This window comes from Apus apus, chromosome 4 (assembly GCF_020740795.1).
Source record: "Apus apus isolate bApuApu2 chromosome 4, bApuApu2.pri.cur, whole genome shotgun sequence".
Taxonomy (NCBI): Eukaryota; Metazoa; Chordata; class Aves; order Apodiformes; family Apodidae; genus Apus; species Apus apus.
Window position 1 is genome coordinate 89,774,677 of NC_067285.1, and position 19,907 is coordinate 89,794,583.

Below are 19,907 nucleotides of genomic sequence, written 5' to 3' on the forward strand. Positions count from 1 at the left end.
TTTATCTGCTTCCAGAGCATCTGCTTTGTGTTTAAAAAAATGTTTATAGTTCATTGCTTTGACCCTTGTTTCTCAGTCCCTATGTGAAACGTCTCACTTTTCTGTCAGACGTGGGTTGCTTGTCCTCACAGCAAGACCTTTGGTTGCCTGTTCTCACCTAGCCCTTATCATGTGCTGTTGCAATGGTAACTCTTAGCCCCAGCAAGACCATGGTGACTTTATTGCTCACATTCATGTCACCTCTGGTACTGCTTCTGTCTTTAGAGAGAAGATGCCACTAACATCTGCAAAAGTATTGTGTTATTATCCTTCAAAAACCTCCTTAAAACTCTGGTTTTGTGCTGCTTGCATAAGTTTTGACAAAAGAGTAGACAGCTGGAGGTCTGAGACAACCAGCCTATCTTGCTGACCAATACTGCAATTTTTTGGTACTTCCCCATCTGTTTGTCTCTTCCCATCTGTTCTTTCTAGTCTTCTTCTTAGATTTTCACTTGTTCAGGGCAAAGATCATCTATTAATTAATGATGATGCAGACCAACTACATTATGCACAATACACTATTACTAGAACATACAGTCTGCAAGGGAAATAAAATGAATATTAATACCAACAACCTCCTCAGTAATAGCAGTAAATCCTTTTTAAACTTTCCTTTTTATTTATTTATAGGATTAAGTAATAAGGAAACATTTATGTTAATTCAAGATATATAGCATCATTTCTGTCTTTCAAGTATTACCTAAGAAGTGTCTAAAGAAATTTTGCAGTCTTTCAAATACTGCTGTTAGGAATCTCTGTATGTTTTGAATTTCTGTATGTGACCAGTGTTGTCCTGTCCCCTAAGTGCTGTTGGTCCTGTCTTGTCAAAAACGTTCAGCAAGTACTCGGGATTTCTCTTAAGAACTTCACATTGTCTTCACTATACTGTAGTTGTGATCTGTGTGGTTTCACTGTTTCCCAATGAGAATTAATTTAATGAATTCAACCTTCAGATTTTTCATCTGTTTGTGGGTTTATGCTGAATACTCATAATATTTTGTTTGCATGGTATGTAATATTTTTACATACAAACAATTTGCAAACTATTTTGTTTTTTGCAGAGAACAAGATGTTTTGCATAGAGTATATTCATTTTCCTCTACATATTCAATAATATTTCTTTTACTTAAATATACACAATATGAATAAGACTGCTTTTCTGAATATATTTTCATATATTCCGTAGCTAATTACTGGGAGTGAATGCTTTGTATGTTCCATAGGGCTGATCTAGGAAATTGAACCTAAAGATACTGTGTTATTATTGGCATGTGGTAACATGCCCCATTAATTTCATATCAGTTTACTTTCTGTTTCACATACCAGTCCTTAATGATAAAAATAGATGAATGGCATTGCTATAGTTGAAATGTTAGTCTGAACTGTACTTCATGCTATGTACACAGAAGTGAGAAAGACCTCATTGATGACCATTACTGTTACTTACATAAAGATTTCAGCACTTATTTCTGGTCTTTTCAGACAATTCTTGCAGATTGAGACATTTCTGTTATTCCAGAGACCAGCGAGGAAAGGCATAAAACTATAGAAATATAATCTCAGTATATTCTGATTTGATTCCCTCTTAGTGCTGAAACCTTAGGATAATTCACTGTAAACTCTGACCCAGTTCATATAATTCACTGCTTGTTGTGTTTCCCATTGTTCTGCACTTGCTTATTGCCTAAAATGTTATAATGAGTATCATGCAAGCCTGCCAAGTTTGATGGTGTCTGAAATATTTCTTTAGTATGAGACTTTATCTGATACTAATGCCAAAGTGCATTTTGACAACTTTTCTGCTAGCATGTTTTACACATGTTCTGTAAATTCACATTAGCATTAATTTCTGTTGCACACCAGTAGGAAAGAAACCTGTAAAACTGGAAGAGCTAGGAAGGAAGAAATTAAGATTACACATTTTACCTAAACTGATTGACAAAGTAATTGATGAAGTAGTGTGAGATGATACTACACAAACAGAAACAAAAAATTACCAAGGAAAAAAATGGGTTTAGTATCTGAAATTGAATGGAAAGCAAGCCAAAAGGTGTCAGTTCATTCTGTCCCTTTTTTATTGTGGGTTGTTTGGGTTTTTTTGTCTGCTCATATGGTTAGAATAAAGTAACCACGATTGAGGCCACCATCAGTCATCAAAGAGAATAGTACTTACCAGTAAGTTGTGAATGAACTTTTCTTAAAATAAAATATCAAAAGAAAGATTCCTGAAATTGCTGTGCCATTTGAGATGGCATTTTTTTACATTTACATGGCATACATTTTTTACGTTTCCTTTTATTGAAAGTAACTATATTTTGATGAGGACATCATTAAGTCAGTATATTTAATGTATGTTTGTGTCACAAGAAGGCAAGCAAATGCTTCACATATGTTTCAAATTGCCATAAAGCATCACTGAAAGTGTAATCCCTCCCCTTGAATACTCTCTCCCATCCTTCTGGTGCCTTTTGTTCTGGCACAAGCATTTATGTGGCCATACAGAGCCACATATGACAGCTGAGAAGTTAAAACTAATTCTGTAAAAAATAAATGTGAGTGGTTCAAAGAGTATTGTTTATCTCAGTGGAAACAGATTCAGCTTCATGTTGCCTAAAACTCTGATTAGGGCTTCGTCAAACACAGACCTGGTGGCTACAAGACTATTTCACAGTTGAGCAGATGCCCAACTGATATTAATATTTACAAAGCAGAAGGCAGCTGCCAGCAACGTGGTTGACAACAGACTGAAATTCCTGATTGAATTACAAATGAATATGTCCTTAGAAGAAAGGGGAAGGGAGCGAGGAAGGGGAATGATAATATCTGGCAACATCAGAGGGACCCCCAAGAGTTGGGGGGCTGGATCAGGCAAAAAGAGTGATATAAAAGTCAGTATCCTGCCCCAGCCCAACAGCCTGCAGACTACAGCCTGAGGACATGGAATAGGAAACAAAATGGAGTCTCTAAAACCACAGGTTAAGCAGTCATTTATAGTTTGTCCTATGAATTCTGAGAGGCAGACACATCTGGAATGTGTTTCTGCAATGCAAAGATGGAGTGTCTCTCTTTTTTGTCACTTCTGCCCTTACAAAGTGATTGCAAGTGAGTTTTCAGCATTGTCTTTTTTTGTTTGTTTGTTTACTCCTTGTAACTGTAAGCTTGTGGTAGAGGTGATTTCAAGGAAATGGTTAAGAAAGAACTAAAATCATTTGCATTCTTTACACTGAGACTCTATAAAAGTGCTTGGTATCCTGGCATTGAAAGAATAAGAATGTGTTTTTCCTTTTAGCTGCAAGGGCTAGAGCGAGACCTGCAAGACTGCAGTCTGGGTGACTCTTCTAGTGATCAGCATTAATGAAGTAAACTTTCTGCCAGCAACAGTTCTGGGGAAGAAGCACTGAAGTCTTAAGGGAGTTTATAAGAGTGACATGATAACATGTCCTGCTTTTGATAGCGTTTTTCTGACTCCTTTTTCTGGTAAATTGAGAATATCACTCTAGATTCTAAAGTTTTATTAACTTTCAGATGCCAAATTAATAATTTGAAGATAATTTGGTGGTCAATATCAATTAACTCTTTCTATAAGAGCAAATGCTGCATCTAATAAGCAACTAGTAAACAGTCTTAATTGACAGAACAAAATATTTTAGCTCTTAACTCATAGCTACTGGAAAATAACCAGTCACAAAAAGGCAAATAAAATTAGTATACAGAGCTGAACATGAGCATACTTTACAATTTGGAAATTAATGAGAAGCTTATATACCAGATATTGCTGAGATGTTGCTGAAATGCAAGCAGTTGTGGCAATTTACTGTAGCACGTTAAGTTATGGAAGAGTCATAGAATCATAGAATCATTTGGGTTGGAAAGAATGTTAAAGATCATCTAGTTCCAACCCTCCAGACATAGGCAGGGACATCTCCCACCAGACCAGGTTGCTCCAAGCCCCATGCAACCTGGCCTTGAACACTTTCAGGGAGGGGGCATCCGCAACTTCCCAGGACAAACTATTCTACCACCCTCGCACTAAAAAATTTCTTCTTAATATCTCATCTAAATCTCCCCTCTTCCAGTTTAAAGCCATTCTTTTCCTTGTCCTGTCACTACATGCACTTGTAAAAAGTCCCTCACCAGCTTTTCTGTAGGCCCCCTTCAAGTAGTGAAAAGCCACTATGAGGTCTCCCTGAAGCCATTTCTTCTCCAGGCTGAACAACCCTAACTCTCTCAACCTGTATTCATAGCAGAACTGCTCCAGCCCTCTTGATGATCTTTGTGGCCCTCCTCTGGACTCATTCCAAGAGCTCCATGTCCTACTTATGTCGGGGTCTCCAAAACTGGACGCAGTACTCCAGGTTGGGTCTCACAAAGAATGGAGTAGAGAGGAAGAATCACCTCCCTTGACCTGCTGGCCACGCTTCCTTTGATGCAGCCCAGGACACAGTTGGCTTTCTGGGCTGCAAGCACACACTGCTGGCTCATGTTGAGCTTCTCATCAACCAACACCGCTTTCTTTTCAAGCTGTTTTTTATGAAAGTTGTTCTGATTTGTTATGTGTACCGATGCACACATTTTCAGATTTGGGGGAGGGGAAAAATGTTTCTACAGGTGCAGAGACAACAGTTCTGCCATTCTATAAGTAAAATGCACTTATATAAACTTGCTTTCATTGTAACCCAACTGAAACCCTCCTATCTCAAGATCAAGCTCAGTCTGGCTGCTACTAATATAGTATTTGTATTTTACTGCTATTAAACTGCTGTTAGTGAAAATTAATATAGCTTATGACCACCACTGGAAAATGCTATGAATTATCTAGATTTTACTCGAGGAAGAAAATTCTGAGCTGCTTCAGTAAGCCCTGTTTCTCCAAATAACTTGTAGAGAATCGGATTGACTCTGGAAGCTTGTGTTGTTTGCTAGGAGCTTGTTACATATTTTCACAGTATTTCTTTAGCTGGGGTAGACTTTTTAAATTTTGCTTCTGGGATTTTACAGAAGACCTTGCACTTTGTTTGCTAAACAGTGATCTCTTCAGTGATAATTAGAAGGTTTGACATCTTTGGCTGCGAAGTATTGGCCTAGTGATATAGTACTGAAATAGATGAAATCTGTTATGCATCATACACAGTGGGTGGATATTGGCAGTATTGATGGTTCCCTGAATTTCAGTCTTTTGATGTTGATTCAGCTTGTATCTTATCTGTTCCAAAACCTTGATTTTCTTCATGTGTCTCCAGCGTAGGATTAATGCAGTAGCAATCTCCAGTGCCACAAAATAAAAATATCATTTTCAATATTTGACTCTGTTTGTAGCTGGATATGAAAATTACTGGTCTTTCCTGTTATCTTTAGCTTACGTGCCAAGAAAAGACACTTCTCAGAATGACTTGAAAATTTTCAGATTAATATATTTAATAAGAAGTTGTGGACTTTTCATTAGTTTTACTGGAATGCAACAAACTGCCTGTCAGAATTTCACTGGCTCTTTTCCAAATAAGTGCTATTTTGCCTACCATGAAACCCGGTTGGAAAAGTAATAAAAAGAAGGAATATTGTTTTGTTAATTGTTCAAAACGAGATCAGGGTGAAATATCTAATAAATCCAAGTTGGACAAAGAATGTGTTATCTTCTGTCATTCATAGTACTAAAAATAGTTCCCTTTCTATATATTGATTTGTCTTTGTATATTATGAATATCATTGATGTTTAAAAATCAGCCTGGCTAGAAATAAGCAAAGACATTTTCCTCATTGATTAATTTCGTTCATTCTACTGTACGCTTTCAAGAAGTCATTTAACAGGAGATGGTGTTATATGTGACAGAAAAATATTTTTATGTTTTTGTGTTATTTTTTTTCTTTTGAGAAAAAGCACTTATCACTTACAGGCATCTGTTCCTAATCTGAAAGATGAATTGGTTCATTCACTTCAAGTACCACATAACCATTCACACACCATCGAGCTTAACACTATTAAAGGGTAATTTCCCCTGTGGGAGCTATGCCCAATACAGCCACAATCTCTGTAGTGACTTTTTATCTTTCAATGGCAGGTAAGGAGAATTAAATAAAAGGCTTCATCAAGAGTGCAATCACAGACATATTCTTCCTGTTGAAATATCCATGAAAAAGCAAATAAACACTCCAAAAAATCTTAATGTTCCTAAATATTACCAAGAAGACTACACTCTACAGCTCCCACTTTGAAACTTTGTGTTGGAATGAGAGCATGTGAGATGCCTCATGGGCTTGGCAGTAGAGGACAAGAAATATGGTAAAATTTGCGTTTCCTACTAAGTTCTGAATGTAGTAAAATGTTTCACAGTAATCAAGGAGTATACTTTGTCTTCATCTCTCATAACCACAGGGTTTTTTTTAATTTCTCATCACTTCTTTGAGTTGTCTACAATGACTCATTCAACACTCTATGATCATAACTACTGAATTCTAGCAAAGTCTAAGTCTACAGTGAGGTTTCCTTTAGAAAATACTGTTTTCACATGTTCTTCCTTAAATATTTGGGGGCTAAAGCATTCTCTGTAATGATTTTGTTTAGTTTCACCTAAAGATGGATTTTCTGGGGTTGCCATTAAAATAAGCTTTCTGAGTAAAGTACTGGGAAGTTCCAGAAATCATTCTAGCTTCCTTATTTTTCTGTAAGAAGAGACAGTATTTTTCACTTTTTCTGCTTTCACCATTTAACTGCTTTCCTTCCCAGGAATTCACACTAGACTGTACAGGCTTTATTTTTTAATTAGTTTTTTTGTAACTTAAGGACACAGTGTGCTGTCTTTGATTTGAATGGAATCACCATTAAGTCTAAACATTTTTTTTAAATGAATGCAGTTTTACACCCAGACTCACAGCTCAGAATCAGCTTGCTAGTGAAGCCAAAGTGATTTACATGCCCTGTAGCTATTAATTTAAAGCTTTGCTAGATCCTAGGCATATTTAGAAAACTATTTTGATAAAATGTAAGTAATCCAAGTGTTATTCTTCATGTCAGGGAAGTCCTGCTGAAATCTGCAAGACCTCTCTCTAGCAAGTCTCATCTGCAAGCCAAGTTGCTTGGCTTTCTAAAATCACATAAAAATCAGGTTCTGCTGAAAGTAGTGAAGTTGGTACGTCAACAGTGCTGGCCTTTTACCCAAGGGTTCAGGGCTTAGCACATTAATAAATCAAAGGCTCCGAAATACTAGTTCTCTCTTGTGCCTGAGGGAAGTTAACTCACTTCTTCCAGATGAATGTGCTTCCCTGTAGCGACTGAAGGCAAAGGCAACATTCTCTTCATTTTATTGAACCTATTCTACTTTGTGTTGACTAAAGCCAAACCTCAGTTGGGTCAAAGAACATGAAAGTCTTGAGCACTTGGCCATCCATAGCAATTCGTCACACATCTGAAAGGAAGAAGAAAAATAGGAAATGCCGAGTTTCAATCCTCCTTTCTGAAAAATGCCTCACTGTTGCATACTAAGCATTATTTAAATCAAGCCTTTAATCCCAAAAGTGCTCGGAATTTTTTTACCAGATGAGACCCAAACAGGAAACTTAGAAAAAATAAATTTTTTATATATATATAGTATATATATGTCATTATAAATATAGTTTAAGTGATTTGAAACTGCACAGCACAAAGACTCCCACACAAAGTTTTTTCCACTGAAATCTCTGCACTAAACTCTGCAATTTTTCCCTTAAGTGCAAGCTGTCAAGAGCAGAGCTTGTCAAGAGCATTTAGATATTTCTCACATTGTTTATTTAGTTATTAATATCGTTTTCTTGGGATGTTGATGATGGATAAAATTCACCCACAGGCAGAGGGGCAGCTAAGGGCCACTTAATTTCTTTGTAGGCCTGCGTGTTAGCCTTAAAATAGAAATTAAGTGGGGCATGGCCTTCCCTCTTCCCCCCCCCTCTGAACAGGACTGAGTTAGATGTAAATTGCAAATCCTTAAATAAGTAGAATTAGATTCCTTAACAAACTGTATGGACTTTAAAAAAGCTACATAAACTCTCACTGCTAAATCCAAGCTGTGGATTTAACTTTGTTTTGTGTTGTGTTAAAGAGGACAGAGTGCAATGGTCAGGAAGCCCCTTGCAAATTTGCCTGCCATAAAGCTAGTTTTAACCTACACCTCTAGTGGTAAGAGGCAAGCTGAATCCCTTGCTGGTATCAAGGAGTGATTTCATGTATTGAGCTGGGCTCTAAGAACAGGAATTTCTTCTAAAACTGGAATTATCATTAAAATGCCACAGAAAATGTCAGGGGTTTAGGGCTATCCTTTTATAGCTCTTAAAGATAATCTTTCTTTTTTTTTTTTTTAAAGTTAAATTAGACGTAAAATATTATAATTTACCATTGAAGTGTGATATTAAGCATTCAAAAGTCTGGTAATGAAAATGTTCCCACAGTAGCCATAACCTGTCATTAGATTTCACAGGTGACTTCTCTTTAAGCATTCAGTATAGTGCAATAATTTGAATGTTGGTGAGAGGTAGTAAAAAACAATAGATATGTAAAATGGCTAAATTAATAATGTGAGATTTGATTACTGTTTTTCCTATGACTTTATATTGTTTATAGTTAATTTTACTTAGCTTCGTAAGAGTAAATAATAAAATTCAATGGGAGTAATTTTATATTACTCGGAATATAATCATAGAATCATAATGTAATTTTGAGATAGAAGGCAGATAAAAAGTTCATTTAGATGTTTAACATAGCTGTGTAACAGACTGAAGGTCCTGTGTAGCCTACAAAAATAAAGGGGATTTCCCTGTGTAAAAGAATGAAAAAAAAATTGCATTTCATGTGCAACTCACATATTGCAAATATTTTCACATGTGTAAAAAATTATGAATCAAAATGCAAATAGTATTGTTGGATTAGATTCAATTTATTTTACAGATACAAATAAAAATAACTTTTCTTGTCTTTGCTGTAATGTTTCTGAGCCTTCCAATAGAATCAGTCAGTTTAAAACCCTGTTGCCTTCCTGTTTTAATTTCTGATTAAATCAGTTAAAAATATGGATTTTTTTTTTACATTATAATTTTATTAAAAATTTTACTGCAACATTTTTGAGATGTACTCTCAATAAATGTAAAGTATTTGCCAAACTTTTTTGGCTTATGCAAGAGTTAGCTCCATTTATAGCTGTGTCTGTTCAAAGGACCCCTTAATTTGATGACTTGCTTAATTCAATAGATAATACCTAGTCAAACTGTGTTTTTTCTTAAAAGTAAATTTAAAGAAACAGAAAAGTATTAAGACAAAATACCCCAAATAATTTTATTTTCACTAAAATTACATTGTAGAAAACCTCAGGATTTTGGGATTTTTTGATTGTTTTTGTTTGGTGGTTTTTTTGGGTTTTTTTAGTTGGTTTAGCTTTCTATTCAAATCAACGAACAGGGTTAATTTTATGGTGCTGGCAAGGGGATTGAAAAAACTCACTTTCAATTTTAATGTGTATTTTCTGGACCAACAGTAAAAGCTAGCATCTCTTTAAGAGATCCCATTCTTCCTGATCAAGGAAGATCATATATTGAACACCTTCAAAATGTTGGTTATGTTTTGTTTCCAAATTACTATTTTGTTATCAGCTTCAACTCTTATCTACATATCTTATATCCAACTACAACTGTTGTATTCCAGAGCTAAGTTTTTCCATTCTTCATGTCAATATAGTTGTTATTAAAAAAGTGATTATTTTGTCTGTTAGTTCTGCCAGTAAATGTTGGCAAAAAATATGTGCAGAGAGCAATATGGATGAGGAATAAATACGGTTGAACTAAATGCAATATACCTTCCTGATCAGAGAAACGTGTTTGAGATCTTTCAAGTCTACAAGACTTGGGAGTCTAGTAGCTGCTGTGGCAGAGGGGTAATTAAGGCCAGGTAAAGGGCAAGCTCACTTTCTAGTTTTCTGAGACAAAGGAAGCCATTTATTTTCAGTTTAGAGAAACTGTAGTTTTGAGAGGCTGCAGAGTCAAATTCTGTGAGAACGAAGGAGAAAAGTTGTGTTGGTTTTGTTACACTCAGCTCTGCTCAGCGGGTTCCCGCAGTGACCAAGGCCGAGGGCAGGTCTGACCCGTGCAGGTGCAGTGGCCTGAGGGGCCCAGGGCAGCCAACCTGCTCTGGCAGCCCAAGCATTCCATACCATAAACATCACTCACCCTCACTGTAAGTCAGGAAGTCTGCAGGGATGTTTGGGGCTTCTACCATGGCTGCCTTCCTGAGAGGGTCCCAGCCATCTCTGCAGTTGTCCCAGGCCGAAGGCTGCTCCTCTGCCTGCTGTGGCCATCGCGCTCCCGCTGGGGCTGCCGCGCTGGCAGCCTGGGCATCGAGCCGGCACTGCTGGGAGGCACAGCTCCCGTGCTGTCTGCACTGAGTGCAACTTTTTGTCTTACATTAGCTTTGGGGTCAGCGTTAATTCATTATTGTTATTCTATTAGCAGTATGTTTTTGTTGCAACGCACAGGTCCCCTTTCCTTTTCCTGATTCTGCACCCCAACACCCCTCCCCAAGATGGGATGGGTGATAGAACAACTGTCCAAACTGCGACAAAGGAAAAAAGAAGTGGGAATTTCAGTGTATACTGGAACTGCCTGGAGGAGAAGTTGGGGAACCAGCAGCAGCTGAGAGAGATGCTAAAAATGGCAGGAGCTGGAGCGGCAGATTGGAAGTCATGCAGTTTTGTAGTGCTATGTGCATGTTGGAGCAAGCATACTCTCTCTGAGTTTTTAAGAACTCTTCTGCACTCCTGGAAAGTCAGTAGTTTCAAGTAGACCGAGCCATTTGAAAGTGTTATTCTGGAAGGGCTGAAAAAGTCAAGTAGAGTCAGCATCCTGTCACACAATCCTGGCCACAAATGAATCTGCCAGCATAAAGGGCACTAACAAGATGGTTTCTGAATTAGACATGTAGCTAAATTAATCTGATAATCCCTGACATTGAAAACTAAATACATATGTTTTGAGAATCCTTTCTTATGTACTTATAAATTCTCTTGGATTTCAGCAGTTGGAAAATATTGTGAGAAAAACCTATCCTCTAGCATAACTGTTGCTTCTGTTGATAATACGTTATTGAGAAGGAAGTGCAGAAGCATATAAAGTGTTCTTTGTGAGGGAGGATTTGTTAATTTTTTTAAGAAGAGATGTGGGAGAAACCTGTGTTTGGATTAAAGTCATTGTGAATTTAGGCAATTCAATGAAGCATACAGAGCTCAGTGCTGTAAGGTACTGATCCAAAAAAAGCATTTAAATACCTGCCTGTTGTCAGGCTCCTGAATAATGCTGTAGCAGGAAATGGAATTTTTTGTATTCTTGAAGGTGTATTTCAGTGCTTTTTGTTAACAGTTTCTTAGTGCATTGCAAGTTTGAGCCCTTGAGAAGCAAGGATTACCAATAAAGAACTAGAAATAATATCTCAGTTTATAAAGTTACAGCAAAAAACTGGGCAGGAAAGACAGTATTAAAGAGCACATGGTGTTGCTAACAGAAAACTTTAGTTTCTTCATCATAGAGTGTGTTGTTACATTTGAAGAAGCTAAGATAGTAAACTAGATTAGGTCACAGAATCACAGAATCACAGAATCACAGAATCACAGAATCACAGAATCACAGAATGTTAGGGGTTGGTAGCCTGTCTGGCATGGGCTCGCGACAGGAAGGGACCTCTGAAGATCATGGAGTCCAACCCCCTTGTCAGAGCAGGACCAAAAACTAGGGCAGATCACTCAGAAAGGCATCCAAACAGGTCTTGAAAGTCTCCAGAGAAGGAGACTCCACAACCTCTTTGGGGAGTGTGTTCCAGTGCTCATCATAGATATTGATGTTAATGATGTTATTGAAATCAGAATAGCAATACTGAAATCACTATCTGATTAACTACTCAGTTTTATAATCACATGGTGTGATGCAAGAGTAATTCCATAATGCTGACTCTCATTTTAGCATATTCATATGGTGGCTTGAGGTATGAAATAAAATGCCAGATATACCAGAAAAAAAGGTATGTAAATCTATTTAGGAAGGTGAAAAAATATATTCACCTTCTTAAATAGAAATATGAAGGAGAAAGACAAAGGAAATTACTGCAGCCGTGTGCTAAATATTTGGGATTAATATAATGAAATAGAAAATCACTTGTGTTTTTCACTCTGAATAATGCAAGTACAAGCCCTAATGGGTTTTTGTCTCTCTTCTTTGGATCTTGATTATTCATAGGTTTCTCTAGAAATACAGAAATGTGATACTTCATCCTGGGATGCTGGTTAAAACAAAAGAAAAGCAGGCTGTTGAATGCTGCTGCTGTTAAATTATTATTTATTTCCTTTTGTGTTTTGTTTTGTTTTGTTTTCCCCTGTGTCTCATATAAAATATTGAAGTCTTCTTAGATTCCTTTGAGTCATAGAACTGCACTGTCAAAAAGACACTAGAGTGATCATATTGTTCCTGCATTCTTTATAATTGTAATTATATTTCTAATTTGTAATTCTGAAAAACAGAGTACTAAGTGACTCAAAAATCTCCTTGAAACCCTGTTTCCATAACTCAAGGTTGGGCTGTTATACCCTGAGTTTTGGTACTGGCAAAGGTGGTTAACTGATGCTGGTGGTGTTTTCAGTAAACTATAAGGATAATCTGTTTTTTTTTTAAGACATGATGTACCTAAAAGATTTGAACTCTTGCAGGATTTGTAGCAGGCGTACACCTGCCACTGAAGCCCCGATCTTCATTTTCATTTAGATGTTTAAACATCTTTGAAATTTTTCCCTGTGCCCTGGCCCAGTTCTTCTTGAATTCTGTAGGTATTTATGTGAGGTTTAGATAGTGTCCTAAGTGATGATCATGACGTTTATATGATGCCAGTATAGCATCATTGCACTTCACAGCTGAAGTTTTGAAATAAGGCTTCAGAAGTTAAAACGCCTGTGCAGATTTAGCAGCTACCACCTAATTTTCACATTTGTATACTGCTTAAGACTTCAAAGCAGAAGTGATATCTGGGGAGAAAAACAGCCTAGATCCAACTTCCAGGCACATGAAGCACTGAGCAGTGCCTGCTGATAGGCCATCAGATGGCTTTCCCTGCAGTCACAGAGAGCCTCTGTACCAATAACTTCATAACTTCCTTTTCCCTGCCAGCTTGTGCAGTAAGAGGAATACAACTTGTACTAAGGCAAGTCTGGCATAATAACTGACAGTAAGAAGTGCAGTGAAATTACTGTAGGATTTAAAAAAAAAAAAAAGCCCAAAGACTGTCACTAGTGAGTAACATCTCTGTTATTCTATGATTAATACTCCTTTTTCTGTCAAGGGCCTTCTGCAGAGTTGACATCTGCAGAGCATAAATCAGTAGACTGTTCTGGGAAGGTGAGTTAAGAGCTTCCAAAAAGATCTAAGCCCTTGGAATAATTTTATTGAAGCAAAGGCTTTTCAAGTTCTGTGGTTGTATTTTCATAATACTACAAAATCTAGCTTGAGGTGTTGGAGCAAAGTAGCTTGTTTAAACTTGCTTGAAGGGATTTCTGGTGCAGAAAATCTGTGAGCTTTGCACACATTTCATTACCTGGATTCTTAGACAGACAGTGAAATTCTTCTTGCCATTAACATTTTCAGGAGTGAGAATTTTGACAACTGTAAGACTGGACCTTCAAACTGTGTACCAGTCTGGTATAGTTCTTTTGAATGAAAGGAAAAGCCACCAATTTATCCCAGCCAAGACTCTGAGTCATGTTTTTCTGAATGGTGGCTGATCAGCTTTTTGTGTAAACCAGTACTTGCCTAATACTTTTTCTTTCCTGCTTTGCATTAGGACCCCCTCAGCGAACTGTTTCCCCCAGACAAGACCACGAAGAAAGGAAGCATGACAAAGTCTTGGACAAGGGCAGTGAGAGTGGGACTTCTTGTAACGAGTTGTCCACTTCAAGCTGTGACAGCCACTCAGAAGCCAGCACTCCTCAAGAAAATGCCACCAGCACTCAGCCATCCACAGCGCACCAGCCAAATACTCTGACTTTGGATCGTCCATCTAAGAAGGCCCCAGTGCAGTGGATGCCACCACCAGATAAACGCAGGAACAGTGAACTCTTTCAAACTCTCATTAGCAAGTCCAGAGAAACAAATCTTTCCAAAAAGAAGGTATGTGAGAAGCTGAGTGTTGAGGAAGAAATGAGAAAATGTATCCAAGATTTTAAAAAAATCCACATTCCAGATTACTTTCCAGAGCGCAAACGTCCCTGGCAGTCTGAACTCTTACAGAAATATGGGTTATAGTAATCAACTCTTTCATGACCTATATGTGGGGCATTTGATGTTCATTAAGTTGCCACTAACTTAGTGATGTCCTTCTGGCCAACACCGCCACCAGAGCTATTCCTGCTGCTTATTTCTTTCTGTGAACAGTGGATGTTGGATAGTACATGGTTTCTTTAAAAATATATATAAAAAGATAGAAACTTAAAAAATACAAAAGACATCTCATCTAAACCACTTCATCATAGCAAAGAAAAACTTGCATGGTCAAGAAAGATGGGTTTTTAACTGTAGTCAGTTGAGCTTCATTATTGTTTTGGAACTTTCCAAATAAAAATCTCAATCATCCGTTAACGCCTCATTTTATGTCACCAATGAAAATGACTCAGACTTGCTATGGATGAAGAGAAATAGGGTTTAACGTTCTATTGAACTGGTTTCAGAACTAATTCTCAACCTTATTTCAATGTTAATGCAATAAAGCAAATACCTATTTTGCATGAGCACAATATTACAAATAAATCACACGAGAACAAGAGGTTGTCTGTAGTTTGGAGAATTATTTGTTTGATACCAAGCCTATAAACGTAAAATGTCTAAGGAATTGAATTTACTTTGTTCTGGATCTGTGATTTTTTTGTGTGTACAGTGTTCTCTATGTAAGGATGGTATAAATATGCCTTATACTGTTTTATTGTTGCACCAACAACGTTCATCTATTAGTGCTTGTCAGGATTATTTCTGTGAAATGCAAACTTATGGCAGATTGTGAAAACTGGTTTGATGGTCTGAAAGTTTCTGTTGTGTTAGTTGCTAAAAATGGAGAAAATAAAAGAGACTTTAATGTATTTATTAAAAGAACCATCTGGTAGATTTTCTTGCCTATCATTATCTCTTCTCTTTTTAAAAAATAGAATCAAGCAAATTGTTATTTTTTTGTTTATCTTTTTCATGACTACTCTGCTGCGAAAGAAAAATAAGAAGAAAGAAAAAAACACCTTGTTTCAAGAGTGGGTGAAAAATATTTAGGGCAGTGCCATTTAATTGGAACCCCCATACAGACTCCCAAAGAGGAAGAGAGTTACCCTAAGCAGCAGCAGGGAATGAACTAAAAAACGGAGTGATTTTACTAATAGAGCGAAAAGCCGTTCCAATTTGTCAAGTTCATAAAAATCAGCTTAGAAACAAAATATTTAAAATATCACAGCATAGTGCGCTAAATTTACAAAAGAAAAGTTTTACATGACTACTCAACTCTATATGACAAACTTGTTTTCTCAGCACAGATACAGGAAAATCAATACCATTCTCATTACACCACCACCAAGAAGACAATGGTGGTTCAGACACCCTCAGCTGGAATGGGTAAGGACAGCTGGAATTTGCAAAAGAGCTGCTGAGTTCTTGCAGACTTGAAATTATTGCTGTGTGCACACACAGAAACACGAATACACTTTTAGAAGGGTTCATCCTCGTACACATTTTATAGCAGGAACTATGCAGTTGTGTCAGAATATCTGATGGTTGTTTTAACTGGTTTAGCTAAAGTAAAAAGGACTTCTTGTATTGTAATTTCCAGGTTTATTCTAATGCCTGTATTACTTTTCTGTCCTCTAATAGGCCACTTTGAGAAAGACTGCATACTGTAGCTCTGCAACTATTCACTTTTTCCTTTCCCTTTTAAACATATCCAGTGCTAGTTGCTCTCCTACTCAATTCATCTCCAACATTTTGTCTTTTGACACCTTTTTAACTTGGGAGTGTATATCTGGGATAAGTATAGTCTGAACTGACACAGTCCAGTCTGAAATTATTTGGCTTCTCATCTCTGCCCTTATGTTTCTTGCTTACTTCTTTCTCTGGGGCCCATAAAACCTATTACTTCTTTTGAAAGTTTTTTGCTTCTTAGACACATTTAGCATTTGCTTTTTCTCTGTTGTTTAGTCATTGGCTTTTTAGACTTGACTCAATGAAATTTCCAGCTATTTAACCATGACTTACTAACCACCAGTGGATATAATTCTGTTTTGTTTTGTTTTAGTCTAAAAATAGACTATTATTGAAAGCTTTTGAAAATGTCACACTTGGTTTTCTACTGTCCTTTTGAATTTATCTTTGTTGCACTTCTCACACCTTATGCTGTTTTCTGTTACCTTAGTTTAGGCTGTTTCCATCTGGGATGATAACTTTTAGGTTCAGACAGTATCTTGATCTTTCCCATTAAATATTGCCATTTGTTTTGCCACCTTAGTTATCCTCAGTACTCCAGCCAGTACCTGCTCATGGTATGCCTAGGTGTTTGTTTGACCTATACATCCTTTTTAATTTGTCCATATATAAATACATTTATGAGCTTTTTATTTCTTGTTTATTTTAACATACTATCTAAATTTTCTTAGAGCATTTCATTCTTGAGGAGAACAGAATATTATCTTACCTAATACATGGGCAGCATATGATTTATGATAATGTTAACTGCTTTCTGTGTCTTCACAAGGCATGTGAGTGATGTGGCAGATAAGCTACGTTGCTGTTGCTTAGCAGCCACACTGGCATCTTAGGAGGAAGTGTTTTGGGTTTGAAATTGCACAATGTACAGTGTCCTTCTTTCAGAGTGAATAAATTGGGATGTGGTGTAGTCAGAGAGAGTGGGAGAAAACAATGTCTTCAGTGAATCCTTTGGTCATGTTCTCTAATTCCCATCACGCTTTTCATCCAGTTCACCCAGTTACAGCTCCAATCCTATCTAAATGCTTATTGATCTACAGTTTTCAGATTCTAGCCTGTAACTGGGCAGAAAGCAAGCTGAGACCTTTGGCATAACAGAGTTGCTTGCGGGCAGTTAGATGGCTAAGGCTGGCATGGAATTCCCGAGTGAAGCAAGAGAGTTGGGTATTAGAAGCATACAAGGGCTTTGATTGCTTCCCTTTATCTTCCCTTTTTCTTACTTTTCTATGATAGCTGCCTTCTGTTTTTCCATTTAAAACTTCTTTTTATCTTATTTTCAGTTATTCACTTTGTTACACACAGGAATACTCTACCATAGGAATCTATGCCTTTTATTGGACTTCAGCAGATGTGGGCAGTACATTAAAGTTCCATTCCATATGAAGTTTATTATTTTAAAATGTAGCAATTTTCTTTAAAGGAAAGAAAGATCAAAACACTTACATTAGTCAATCTTAAATTAACAGGAGAGTAAATAATACATAAAGTTTGTACTTTTCTCTCCATATTTCATTTCCAATGTTCATGTTAATTTCCAGTTTTAGAGAGTTATATTTTGTAGTCATAATAACAACATATTTAGTTAAGTGTCATTAAAGACCAAGTTAATCAGCAGTTGCTATTATAAATCATAATTGAGAATTGTTTTAATATAGATAAACATTTTAAAAAGACAAAGAAGTAATACAACATGTAAATGGAGCATATTTCTGGAAGGTAAGTAATTCTCATAAAAATTTGAATTATTTATTTTTCAGAATTCTTTTTCTAAATCAACACAATCCCTTAAATCATCATATTATTGGGAATTCAGATTGGAATACATATCCCTTTATGTTTTTCAGTTGAATTCAGTTCTTAATTTTTGTCGTGTTCAGCAATATAGAATGCTATATTCTACATTATAATTAAATTATTCGGAGCTGATAAAACTCAACCAGTCTTTTTTCACAAGTAGTCTCCCAGTTAAGCTAATATTTCACAAGAGTAACATCAGCATCTGAAAAAAAAAACCAAAAAACATTTTATCATTGCCCATGTTTATTCACTATAAAAGTTGATTTTAAGACCTCATAATGGATGTTATGTGTGCCAATTGTTATATACTTTAATGTTCTAACTGAACAGATGGGCAATAGAGATACAGTTTTGCCATACAATGATGGTTACACCTTTAAAATGTGTGAACAAAGATGAGGATTACATGGAGTAATTAGTCTACTCCTGAAGGAATATTTCTGAGCCCTTCTTCCACTAACATAAATTTACCAGTCATAGAATAATTGAAATTAATTCTGAAACAGGATTTTAGAATTCACTTTGATTCACTTTGAATGCATTTTTATAATCCTAAATTATATAAAAAGCATAATTTTGAGGTCTTCCTAAAAAAAAAAAAAAAGTGCTTATGAAAAATCATTTTACTTGCTAATGCTGTCTTTGTTCAAGTAATGATATTCAAAAATGTACTTCCTACTGGAGGTGGAGAACCCAATTTAGTTTACTTGGTAATGAGAGGGCAATGGCGGGTTCCCTCTATGAGTGACTTCTGTCCTCTAACCAAGCTCTTTGGAATCCTCACAAGTTCTCAAGAAACCTTCAGCTCTTTGCAGGATCACACCACTGGTATGACTCACCATAAAAATAGTATTCACACATCACTTTATATATTGGAGGCCATCACGTAGTTTCTTCTTTTCCAGGATCTGTTGTCTAGAAGTAATTTCCAACCTGGTTCATATTTGCTGCTCTACCCTCTCTTTCCGTTGTTACTATGGATGTTCATAATATAAACTTTTACTTAAGAGCTTATCTGTTCCTTGCTTGAAGGTACATATCGAGATTCAGAAGGGACTACTACAGTCTTCACACTGAAAAATCATGGGGGAAACTGGGCACACTTGGGAGTGTTGCTAGTTTGAATAACCTCTATATGACAGGAAGATGCCATACAGCACAAGTTGGAAGGCAAAGTCGTGTCACCCTGCAGCTGGTGCTCTCTTTCACCCTGTTGGGTATCCAATACCTTTACCACTGTTCAGTCACACAATGAAGCCAGCCACAAAGATATTATTCACCAATAAATGAGCTGCTGGTGCTGTCAGCATCCAGTTTGCCATTCACACCTGCTGTGTGTTGCACTGCAGCTAAAGTGGTCATCCTGGGTCAGATATGGTGATGCTGGGCTGCATGAGGCAGGGGCAGGTAAGAGCTGTAAGAGCTACTACTTGCTGTCCTGAAGGACCAAGTCCTTTTGTCCTTTCATGCAGATCCCCAGCAGAAGATGGAGATCTCTGCTGCTGTAGCACACTGTTCCTTCTTTGCAACTGGGCTCGTGAGAGGGTGAAATGGCGTGCTGAGAAAACAGAATACAAATGGTGCCTAGAAAAGAAACTCAGCACTGACTGTGCTTCCATCTGTTTGGAGCCTGTCACCCTGGCACTCCTCAGCTGTAGGCATTAGATTGTGTAAGACACACTGGGGAAAAGCACAAATGGAGTGAGTGCAGTCTCATGATTACAAGAGAATAAATATTTGGGAATTTTCTCCTCCCCTAAGGGCTCCTCCTCTTCTTCCTGGGCTATCTCTTCTCCTCAGATAATAAGAAAGGAAAAGGGATTGTGAAAACCAGTAATAGACCAGATGGAAGTAGTGAGAATTTCTGTGCCTCTGTGTTGTATTGCCTTTTGAAATTCCTGTATTTCTTCACAATGTTAAACTTTATGTTCCTTTATATACAGAACAGGAGAATGCAGAAGTAGCTTAATGGGATTAGTTCTAAGAGCCTCTAGACCTATAATCTTTCATGCACATATTAGATGAAGTTCTAGCGTTGAGCTTCTTAAGTGTTTCAGTTAGAATGCAGCGTAATG

General features: G+C 37.0%; 1 protein-coding gene across 1 annotated transcript in view; it reads left to right on the forward strand.

The window, feature by feature from the left end:
- Nucleotides 1-15,180, forward strand: part of KCTD8 (potassium channel tetramerization domain containing 8) — a 95,936-nt gene extending 80,756 nt beyond the window's left edge. Inside the window, exon 2 of the mRNA XM_051619409.1 lies at nt 13,868-15,180. Within this exon, the coding sequence (XP_051475369.1) occupies nt 13,868-14,328 (461 nt within the window). The 3' untranslated portion in view covers nt 14,329-15,180. The remainder of the gene's footprint in view (nt 1-13,867) is intronic.
- Nucleotides 15,181-19,907: the final 4,727 nt, after the last annotated feature.